Consider the following 12,500-nt stretch of genomic DNA (forward strand, 5'->3'; position numbering starts at 1 on the left):
TAAACAAAACATAAACATAAGTCCTAGCCCGGCTGGGCACTAGATACACAGCAGATTCCCTCTCTATAATAATGGTAGGGCCTATTGCCCTCACCATCAACAAAACATGTGCACAGTACTTACAAGGATTATCACCAAGTGTCTCTGAACAGGCTAGTCTGCCTGCTCTCCCAGGTGTGAGACACTCAGTCACAAACAAACCATGCTTATATTAGCCATTTCCAGCATTTCCAGCTGCTAGCCCTAATGAGCCTGTTACCAGGCTGAAAGGCCCAAAACCTGGAGTGGCCTGTGGATGGAGCCCTTCCTCTCCTCACATCCACACCCCCAGGACCCAAACAGGCTTTTTCAAAAGCCGATACTCTTGTCTGCTTACAAAACAGACTTCTCCTGGGGTTTTTTACAACACATAGGCCAAAAACCTAGGACAAATGTACTTGCCATTGACCACTTTTCCAGTGCTTCTATCACTATATATATATATATATATATATATATATATATATATATATATATACATATATATAAAAAATACAGAAAGTGAGAATGAGCGCCTTGTAGTGTAGTAGATTATATGATTAGGTGCACACTTATATAAATTAAAGCGTACCGTGTGTGCCTAAAAATTAAGCATATAGTGATATGTCCTCGGTCAGCAACCTTGCATTCCTTAATAGTGTAGGATAATCCCTTCACTCCAGGTAGGATGATAAATGGGGAGAAAAAAGTGCTTGCATAGTGTAGTATATTTAAAAAAATTTTTATTACAAACACATAACATCAAAAAAATCCATAATTACAATTTGAAAGTGATTTTGAAGGCTTATCTGAAATGATATATCAGTCCCAGATAGTGGGGGTCACCACAGCCTTAACGCGTTTCATCCCTTCCGCCTGTATGGCTGGACTTCGCCAGGAGGATATTTTGCAATAAAAATAAAGAGTTTTAAACATATATACCCTATTCAATTAGTCCATAATGCCCATAAACAGCACATCCGGTTTTCGGGTGTTGGGCACTATTTTGGATATTACTGTGCATGTGCGGGACCAGTAAATATTGCGGGAGGTCCCGCTATGTACACAGAGTGGCAATCTCCGCTAGATATAGTCAGTGCACACATGGGGCATACCTCACACCTGCGGGGTAATATCCTTAGACCCACAAAGCAATTCCTGTAGGCACCACCACATTGATTTGCTAAGCCGTGCAGTTCCATACAAATTGGGATAGTGGCATCAACATACTGTAAGCACATAACATCACAAAATGCTATTATGTAACTTAGTAAATACATTTTAATAGTTGATATTTGTAAAATGTTTTGTGCCTTTGTAACAGCAGGTATTCCCCATACAAATATATTTGTTACTTGAAGTCTAGCATTCATGGGGTCTGGAGATCCGAGGTGTAACTAAGGTGGGGACAGCGGGGAGTGTGCCATGTGTGCCGTGGCAGTCCCGGCAGAGGGGGAGGGTCCAGCCAGAGCCCAGACTTGAATCCTATTGAACATCTCTGGAGAGATCTGAAAATGACTGTGCTCCGACACTTCCCATCCCACCTGATGGAGCTTGAGAGGTGCTGCAAAGAGGAATGGGCAAAACTGCCCAAAGATAGGTGTGCCAAGCTTGTGGCATCATATTCAAAAGGACTTGAGGCTGCAATTGCTGCCAAAGGTGCATCAACAAAGTACTGAGCAAAGGCTGTGAATATTTATGTACATGTGATTTCTTTGTGATTTCTTTTTTTTTTTTAATAAATTTGCAAAAATCTCAGAAAAACTCTTTACACGTTGTCATTATTGGGTATTATGTGGAGAATTTAGAGGAAAAAACTTAATTTATTCCATTTTGCAATAAGGCTGTAACATAACAAAATGTGGAAAAACTGAAGCGTTGTGAAAACTTTCTGGATGCACTGTATATTATACTTACATTTATTGACACTTGTATTGTTTAAGACAAGCCAGCACTGTATTTTTTTTGCTCTAGTTTTTCAGAGGGTAACATTCCCTTTTTTTACAATTTTGAATAATTAATTATTAACAAGGACAAAATTTTTTTATTTTGTGTAAATGTTTTTGCTCTAAGACATGACAGGTGTCCCATTTGGACTTTCAGAATGGTCACCAGTATCTCCGGTCATTTTCTTACATCTGCATAAGCTTACAAACATCAGTCCCATACTTTAAGCTAATTGTCAGCTTGCATGTTAATCGTGTAATATTTATCAGTTCATTAGCAGCTTCAATTTGAACAGAGTCATTATTTTAGGTGGGTACGCAGTTACACAACATGCATGCATCCAAAGGCAAACTCTTAGCTTACATGATATAAAATAAAATGCTTCATCCTGTTAGTGAGCTTTTTCAAACTCTTATGATAGTATATAAATTACTTACCAAACACCAGCAGGAAGCTCATGATATAACAGATGTCCCTCATTATAGTACGGCTGGTCTCCTCTCACTAATATATCCGTGTAAGGAATAATCCCACTGACCAGTGACCCTGAGGTCACAGTAACGTGATGTATGATCTCTCACACACTGTCTGGTGGCTCTGAGGTCTCCCGTACATATGATGTATAATCGCACATATTGTCGCATTGCAATGTGAAAGTAATGAATCTGTAAATGTGGACAAACCAGTCATACAGCCAGGATGCTCCACTTATGCTGAATATGTACATGGAATCACTACAGACAGTCACATGTTCTCATACTGGATTCAATGTATGACACAAATAGACATATAAAAATAGATAAAGAAAAAATATATTTGCTGTATATCTAATTGCCTTATATATACAGGGGACAATCAGCAGGGATCATATTTGCAGTTCATTAGTGCAATGACACCTGGTGACTATGATCTGTAATGCTGAGATAGTGTGTGCCCCCAATCACCAATGTATCATACCTTACAGAGTACTGACACAAGACCCCAGAAATAGGAGGATGATTTAACAATTTAATAATTTGACCTGTTTCTAGGCATCAAAGCAAATGGCCCTAATCTCTTTATTTGTCAGTCCATGCAGGTGTATTCTGTATTGTTTTCTTCAGGACTGATTGGGATTTAATTTGCTGGCACAGTTGAATAAATTTATTTTTTAACTTATGTGTTCTTTAAGGACAAATTAGTTGTAATATGAAAAAATATATGTTTCCATTGGTCTTTCTAGTTAGATTTACAGAACTACAAAACTTCCAGATATATATTATAAAATATAATTGTTCTCTCAGCTGTACCAATCATTTCTACCTGATACATGGTGTAATGCAGTACTTTGGTGGGAGTAGGATGACTCTCGTTCTCTAATGTTTTTTTTTTTCATTCTCTTTATTACACAAACATTAAATAATTAATTACAATTCAGTACAAATCACCATTCTTATACATTAATCAGTCATTAAAATGTACAAATACCAAACATTTACATCGTGTACTACAGGTTGAGTCACCCATATCCAATTATTCCGAAATACGGAATTTTTTTTGCCATGACTGAGATAATGAAACCTTTGATTTTTGATGGTTCAATGTACACAAACTTTGTCTAAGGCACAAATTATTAAAAATATTGTAAAAATTACCCTCAGGCTGTGTGTATAAGGTGTATATGAAACATAAATGAATTTTATGTATGTACACAAACTTTGTTTGAGCCACAAAATTATTGAAAATATTGTATAAAATTACCTGCAGGCTGTGTGTATAAGGTGTATATAATACATAAATGCATTCTGTGTGTATATTTGGGTCCTATTCCCAATAAATTTCATTATGATATGCAAATATTCCAAAATACGGAATATTCTGTTATCCAAAATACCCCTGGCCCCAAGCATTTTGGATATCGGAGACTCAACCTGTATATGTATAAATAAAAGTTACTATTTTCAAACTCTTACCTTTCTCTGTTGTAAATCATGTTATTACATTACTAAACATTATAGAGTTCCACTCTATATCAAAAGAACATATATATTAATTTCCTTGTGTGACAGGACATGGCAAGTCCCATTCCCCCATTACTACTGTATAACCAAATCCCAATCTAAAATATTTAAAAAAACCTAACCCAGAATATCAATACTACACACCCAACTCCCCTTCCAGGTAATAACTCGAAAACATTCTTTAATTTGTTCCTATGTTGAACTGGATAGAGTCAACTTATACTTACCCCATGTGTCAAAAAACCTCCTGATATTTCTTTCTTTCTGGGTTGATGACTCTACCCAATCCATTCAGCTGCAGAGATTGGTAATAATAATAATAATAATAATAATAATAATTAATAATTTATGTCTCCGCACTGTGGCCTTATTAGCTGAGGACAATATACCAAATATACCCTATTCTGCAGTTACCTGTAAGTGACTTTCCACATATGTATTAGTAAATCCTCCAATTCTTCTCCAAAAGTGCTTAATACAGTAACTGGGAAATCCCATAAACAGTGGAAAAGATCTGTCCTACTAGACCCATATTTTAAACATATACAGGAAGACAATAACGCTATCTCACAGCGTTGCTGTGGGGACAAATAAGCCCTGTGGTATATTTTAAGAAACATTTCCACATAAGTCGGCACAGGGAGTAATCCTGATGATTTTTTCAATGCAACAAGAAGTGTATTTACCGATAAATGGGGGAATAACGAAAAATGGGGGAATCTGTCTTTCCATTTACTTAAACCCATTGTTATTCCATCATAATCCAGCTGTGTCATTATAAAAGAATAATGAGATGATATTGCCTTTCATTTAGGAACAGATTGTAGCAGGAAATAATCAAAATTTTTATCCCAGTATCTCTCAATAAGTGCCTGAACCACCCTGCTCGTATAATGCTGAACCTAGATAAACGCAAATTCAAAAGCATTTATACTAGAGATGAGCGGGTCTGGTTTCCGGAGTACCAGACCCACCCAAACTTCATGATCTGGGCATGGATCCAAGTTTAGCTTGGGTTTGCCAGTCTGACTTGGAAATGAGGCAACATGATATCATCCCACTGTTGGATTCACACGGGTTTTGGATTGTATATATGTCCATCCCAGTTGTGATAAGTGCCATTTGTGAGTGTTGGCGAGTAATACCACAGTGTAATATTATTCATACAAGTATTGTGACACTTTAGGTGGTAGAGCAGTGTAATATTCATAAAAAATATTGTGACTCTGTAAGTGCTAGCACAGTGTTATATTCAACATGTTTTGTGACACTGTCAGTGGCAGCGCAGTGTATTTTTCATAAAAAATATTGTGACACTGAAAGTGGTAGCGCAGCGTATTCATAAAAAATATTGCAACATTGTAAGTGGTAGCACAGTGTATTATTCGTAAAAAATATTGTGACACTGTAAGTGGTAGTGCAGTGTATTATTCATAAAAAATATTGTGACACTGTAGGTCATTGATACCGCAGTGTAATTTTTAAAATTTGTACAAATTGATGTGTGTGCTGTAGCCCAATTCATTCATGTTTATTGATATGGAGAAAGATCAGTTGAGAGGAAAGCAAGAACCACATATTAGTGTTGGAGCTGCTTCCAGTGCCACGAGTCATGACGATACTAGTCCATCTACGTCATCTACTAAAGCCAATACTCGAGAGCATACTTTGCTTAAATCAGGGCATCTAAAATCAATGAAATAATATTTTACAGTGGTAAAGAAAAAAACATCAAAGGGAAAGTTGCTGCAGAAAGACATAAAATTGGTAATATGCCTTTCACCACACGACGTGCCAAGGAAAGGCTAAGGCCTTGGCCTTTATTTATGACTAGTGGTTCTGCCTCTTATGATTATGTAAGTACAAATGAACATTCTGACATAGAAATCAAGGATGCTTATGTGGGAGTGCACCAGGATGAGGAGGAAATTTGTGTAGCTGATGCTAATAAGGATGTTGGTGATGATGTTGTTGATGAGGATGTTGTTTGTATGAATCGGGCACCAGTGGAAGAAACAATTGTTGCCCATGAAAAGGAAAAGCCCATTGTCATGTCTGAGCACCAGACAAAAAAATCCACTTCTTATGTGTGGAATTATTTCTACCCAAAACCAGACAACAATTGTCAAACCATTGTACCCTTTGTAAAGCCAGAGTAAGTAAAGATAGGGACTTTAAACATCGAGGAACCTCCTCCCTGTTACGTCGTCTGCAGCGCATCCATCCAAAAGTTTTCGTAAAATTTAGAACTTTGGCTAAAAATTTAACAACAACCAGACCAGCATCAGCTAGCTCCCTTCTCTCTGCTAGAGCCAAAAACCTGCCATCTTCACCACCAACACCTTCATCAACAATATCCTCAATCATGAAGTGATTAGTTTGTTTGGGCTCTCAGAAGACAAGCTACCAGTGGGCAGCTGACATTGCTGGCAATGATCTCTACATGCACAAACTCGCTTCACAAGGGAAAGATGTTGTCACCTTAATCATCCAGTTCATCTCCCTCATCTGTGTCTACATCATCTTTCTTCACACAATATTAATTTGTCCCTGCTGGAATCTACCATTACAGGTGCTTCTGTAATCTTTGGACAAATTGGCAGTAAATATCTTCCATGTGGAATTTGTAGTTCGTTTTGATGAACATTATCTTTTCCACATTTTGAGGATGTAGCCTCCTACACCGATCACTGACAATGTTCCCGGCTCTGCTGAAAACTCTTTAAGAGTAACCTCTGGAGGATGGGCAGCTCAAGTAAAGCAAAGCCAGTTTGTGCAAGGGCCTCCAAATTGCCTTTTTTCCTTCTACTAGTCAAATAGACTGTCTGACATGCCTACTTGGATGCTTTCATTAAAAATAGTCCCCTTCCATTATTTGAATGATGACCATATTAGATGGAGTCACAGTAGAGGTCTCGTTATTTTATTGTAGGCAATTCTTTTAGACCAGACCAGATGTCAAAACTTGATTATGTTGACTCATATGCATCACCAGTGGGTCTTTTGGGAAAGTTTAATTTTTCCATGGCAGATGCACTTGCTGGAGAAACTGAAGGAAGAGCCATTGCCGCATCATGTGCCACTTGAGCTGACAATTTGCTAACCAACATGTCTTTGCATCTCTTTAGATCTGTTTCCATTGGGAAGAAAGACAAGATGTATGACTTCAACCTAGGATCGAACACGGTCACCAAAATGTATTGATCCGATTTGAATGTCCTAACAACCCTTGGATCCTGGTGAAGCGGAAAAAGCACTTGATCTTCAAGTCTATAGTACTTTGCAGAATCGCTTTGTTTAAGCTTTTCCAACAGTCTAATTAAGGGAGTTACCTGACTTAAGCTGGCAATATCGGAACTCACATCACTAGTGACTTCTTCAAAGGGTTTCAGCACTTTGCTTAACACAGAAGGTATGTTCCACTGAGCTTAAGTAAGGTGCATTCCCCCTCTGCTTTCTATGTCATAAATCACTGTGTAGCTTTGGATGGATATTTGCTGTTCCTCCATCCGCTGAAGCATATAAAGGGTGGAGTTCCACCTTGTACCTACCTCTTGCTTCAGCTGTTGGGAGGGCAAATTTGACATTTCTTGCAGGTGCTGCAATCTTCTACATGCAACTGCTGAATGTCGAAAATGTACAGAAATTTTCCGGGCCACTAAGAGAATATCATGCATGGCCCTGTCATTTAAAAAAAAAAATTGCACCACCAAGTTAATTGCATGAGAAAAAAAAATTACATGTTGGAATTCACCCAGGTGTAATACTCTCAATATATTGGTGGCAATGTCAAAAATCACAAATACTGAGGAGAGTCCAAGCAGGGTAAGCCATTTTGCAATGAATTCTATTAGTTTCCCTAAAACGTTGTCAGCAGTATGCCCAGTGGCGTAACTAGGGTATTTGGAGCCCAGGGCAAATTTGAAAAGGGAGCCCCCCCATGTGCGGCACAAAATGGGCGTGGTCACTTAAAAATGGGGCGTGTCAACATGACACACCCCTTTATTTTCAAACTGAACATTCCTATCCATATGCACCTTAACCCCAGTAGTACCCCTTATACAGTACCCCCAGTATGCAGTTGTGGTCCCTCTCATGCAGGCCCATAGTAGTGCCCCTTATACAGTATCCCCAGTAGTGGTCCCTCTTATACAGCCCCTAATTAGTTCCCCTTACTCAGTACCCCCAGTAGTGGCCCACCAAATGCAGTGCCCCACGTAGTGTTCCCCCTTATGCAGTGCCCCCAGTAGCAGTCCCCACAATGCAGTGCGCCCAATAGCGGTATCCCCTTATGCAGTGCCCTTTTATATAGTGCCCCCAGCATTAGTCCCCCCATGCAGTTTTCCCAGTAGTGGTCCCCTTATGCAGGCACCTGGTAGTGATCCCCCCTATCTAGTGCCCCCTGTAGTGGTCCCCGCAGTGCCCCTAGCAGTAAGCCCCTTATATAGTGCCCCCAGCAGTAGTGTCCCCCCCTCCCATGCAGTGCCCCCAGTAGTGGTCCCCCTGATGCAGGCTCCCAGTAGTGACCCCCCCCCCTATCCAGTGGTCCCAGTAGTGGCCCTTCCTATTATTGCCCCCAGTAGTGGTCCCCCGAGTGCAGTGCCTCTAGTAATAGGCCCCTTTTAGAATGCCCCCAGTGGTAGTCCCCCCCAAAGTAGTAGTCCCCAGTAGAGTAGCCCCCCCAGTAGAGGTCCTCCCAATGGCACCCCCAGTAGTTGCCACAACTCCCCCAGTAGAGGTCCCCCCAGTAGTAGCCAACCCCTCCCCCATTGTGCAGATAGGTTTAAAAATAAATAAATATATATAAAAATATACTTACCTGATTCCACGCTGCTCCTGCTCCTGTCCGCGATGCCGCTCCCGCCCTCCAGTCCGCCCGGCTGGCGCGCTCAGCATTATGGGACTGACGTCATGACAGAAGTCCGGCTCTTGCAGTTGGTGCTGCAGCAGTCAATGAGAGTCTATCTGACTTTCATTGGCTGCTGTTTAACACACGCATCGCCACCAGCGCTGGCGGCGAAGCGTGTGTTATGCACAGCCTGAGCCCGCCTCCTGGCGCTATTGGGAAAGCGCTCAGGGGGTGGGAATGGGCTCAGGCATGCAGCATAGGACCGGTGCTGGAAGCCTAGCGCCGGTCCTGTGCAAATGTATAGCGCTGACCGCACTCATTGCGGTCGACGCTACACTGGCTATCTAGGGCGGGCGGGCCGGTACCGTGGCTGGCGGCGGCCCCCGCGCCGCCGGTCCAACGGTGCCCAGGGCACGAACCCCGCTCGCCCTGCCCTAGTTACGCCACTGAGTATGCCTCTTAGTGAAACCAGTGACATAGAGTAGCCTGCCTCTGAATGAGTTGCTGTTTCTTTGATGCTGCTGCTGTTGGTGCTGCTAAAGTCAATACACCCACACAGTGAGGTGTTACAGTCATGTAATCTTGCATTTGCTCTGTTCCGCTTGTCCACATATCTCTGGTTAAGTGGACAGTGGGTACAACAGCATTTTGGAGGACACTAAGTTTTTTTTAATGTCCCTTTACAGGCTGGAATTGCTTTTCTAGTGAAGTGAAATCTAGATGGGATTTGGTAGCGGGGACAATTAACTGTCTAAAACCCACAGCATTATTGGTGGATATTGGACACACATCTAATACCAGCATAGATGTTATGATGTCAGTGATCCACTGTGCAACTGGGTGATAGCTGTAATATATGATCCCTCTTGCAAAGGATTGTTTAACAGTCAATTGTTTTTTAAAGTACTACTAGCAGTTTTCCTGGTCCCCTTCTGGGATAAAGATCAACTCCAAGCAGCAGCAGGTGAAGCGCTCTAGGATTATTTGGGGGCAAAGACTGATGTGAATGATTTCAATATTTTTTGTATTTTTTGTAAATGCCTTCTCTCCTTCCTTCCCCTCTTCCCTCATAAATTTGCTTCAAAATAAAAAAATGAAATTAGATTTAGTAGTAATCAAACCTTCATTTCCCTGCCTTCAACTACATACATACTCCAACTCCCTCAGGCTCTTGAATAAGAAAAACATTTGTTTCCTGATGTGCCATGTTGGAGTTGGACTGCCACTGCTGCTGCAATCTTTGACATGTGGTTGCTGAATGCCGAAAATGTCCAGAAATGTTTATGGCGACAGACAGCATCTCATGCATGCCCCTTTAATTAAAAAACATATTCTGAAACACCAAGTTTATTTTGTGGGCAAAACAAGGGACATAACGTTCACCCATGCTCTTCCCTCCTCTCATAAATTTTCTTCAGAATTAAAATATGAACTTAAATTTACTACAAATCAATCCTTCCATTTCCTGCCTTTAACTGCATACATACTCCATCTCCCTCAGGCCTTTTGTTTAATGAAGACATATGTTTCCTTATGTGCCATGTTGGGCATTGAACTGTCACGTATTTGTGCCGCCCACTGCAGCCGCTTAGTTTAGTCAGCCAGCTAGCTTGGTGCAACTTTTGAGCCTAAACTGAATGAAAATTATATTTTGAGATGCCGTGGGATGGTTCTGCTGGGTTGGCCTGGGGGGTCCCGTGCCCTGTATTTGTTCCATATGAGTGTTAGGGATCTGCCTGATAGAAGTCACCTGGATGTGGTGGGCAGGCCCATAATTATGGCAATTATTATGCTTTGAACCTCTTGGATGCAATTTAGCAGTATTATTCTTAGGTTTAGCATAATTAAAGTGTGCAATTGCATCTGTCTTTTTTTTTTATTGCAGCATTACAAGTCTCAGCAAGTAGCACCTCACATTGTGCTTAGGGTGTGCAATCTAGGGCCCCATCACCTATATATTTTGAGCTGTAAGGTGGTCAAAATTGATTGGAGAGGAGTGGACATTAATGCTATTGTGTTTAATTATACTGTAGGAACAAAAAAAGGACAAATTATGTGATTTAGCAGTTTTTATTTATTTTTGAAATAAAATATAGATCCAAAATCAAAACACAAACATGTATGGGTGGACTTAGCAAAACCAAATCCAAATCCAAAATACAAAGGAGATACAGATCCAAAACCTAAACGGTGGTCGGCACACATCCCTAATTTATACCTTCAAGTATTTCTCTTGTCTGCATCATAGTCGATGGTTTCCTAGTCTGTAAGTTGATCAGTTGCCCCACCTTAAACAGACCCAACCTTTTCCATAATGTAAAAGAATTTGATGCTTCCCCATCTTGAAAGTTGGGGTTTTCCAAGAATGGCAAATGTATCAATATATAAGGATACACATCAAATCTGTGACATAAGATATGCCATGGTCTCCTAGTGGACATTAATAATGGGTTCTTTGCTATTGCTGGTTTCACTTCAATATCCAGCATGTGAAGGAATGCTATCAAACCTGTTTTTGGAAGAAACACTCATTCCAATGGTGTATGAGCAGAATTATCAGCCTCTTGTATCCAGTCTCTGATTTAACGCAACTGTGCTAATGGATTATATAGTTCTAAATCAGGTAAATTCACTTCAAAATCAGGTAAATTCACTTCACCATTATATGTAGGTTGCTGTAACTTTACAAGGCCAATCCTGGCACTTTTCCCTTCCCATATTAATTTAATTAATATCTTATTAATCTCCCACTCATCACTACGTGTTCTAACAAATCTGGACTGATTGCAACATGTATAATAATCTACGGAAGCATATAATTTTTATCAAATTGATTCTCAACAAAAGCAAAATAGGAATATTTATCCATCCCAACAAATCTCCTTCTCATGTATGCAGTTTTAACATTAAGACTGTACAGTAAGCTCAAGCCTTTTGGAAGTTTTACCCCTAGATATGTTATGAATGTCTTCGCCCATCTATTAGGTAGGTCTCATGCCCGTGCTGCTTTCCTATAACCTAGCTTGAGATACATTGCCACTAATTATTCAAAGTTTATTGAAAACCCAGAGACTCTGTTCATTTTTGCACTAGTGGTATTAGAGAGGACCTTGTGTTTGTAACATATAGCAAAAGATCATTTGCAAAAGCTGTCATCTTAATCTCCCGAGGTCCTTCCCCAAGACCTCTCAGGCTTGGTCAATTGGTCAATTTTGAAAATAATGTAACATTGGATCCAGCGCCAGATTAAACAAGAGTAGGGAAAGTGGGCATCCCTGACGAGTGCCTCTACTCATTTTCAGCTTATGACTAATATTACCATTAATAAGTAGCGACGTATATAGAGACTCATATGAAAACTGAATAAACTGAATACATTTTTCTCAGAATTCCCTTGTGAACAATACTTTATATAGGAATGACCATGATATAGTGTTGAAGGCTTTATTAGCATCTAAACTAAGTAAAATACTAGGGGTACATATTGATTGATAAGACTGTGCAATAGCTGCTATAGCCGTTCTTGTCCCTTTGACCATATGATGGCCTGATACAAACCCCAAATGGTGGTCTGTCAACAACTCGTCACATATTGATTGCAGCCTATTAGCTATAATCTTGGACAACAATTTACAGTCCAGATTCAGTAATGTAATAGGCCGGTAGGAAGACTCCGATTGGGGATC

General features: G+C 40.2%; 1 protein-coding gene across 2 annotated transcripts in view; it reads right to left on the minus strand.

Moving 5' to 3' along the window:
• LOC148517801 (brain-specific serine protease 4-like) overlaps window positions 1-2,539 on the minus strand; it is a 155,577-nt gene extending 153,038 nt beyond the window's left edge. For both annotated transcript variants that reach the window (XM_088478154.1, XM_088478153.1), the window contains exon 1: window positions 2,403-2,539. In XM_088478154.1, the coding sequence (XP_088334280.1) occupies window positions 2,403-2,445 (43 nt within the window). In that variant the 5' untranslated portion in view covers window positions 2,446-2,539. The remainder of the gene's footprint in view (window positions 1-2,402) is intronic.
• Between the last annotated feature and the right edge of the window lie 9,961 nt (window positions 2,540-12,500).

Source organism: Taudactylus pleione, unplaced genomic scaffold (assembly GCF_031769625.1).
Source record: "Taudactylus pleione unplaced genomic scaffold, aTauple2 ptg000209l, whole genome shotgun sequence".
NCBI classification, from domain to species: Eukaryota; Metazoa; Chordata; class Amphibia; order Anura; family Myobatrachidae; genus Taudactylus; species Taudactylus pleione.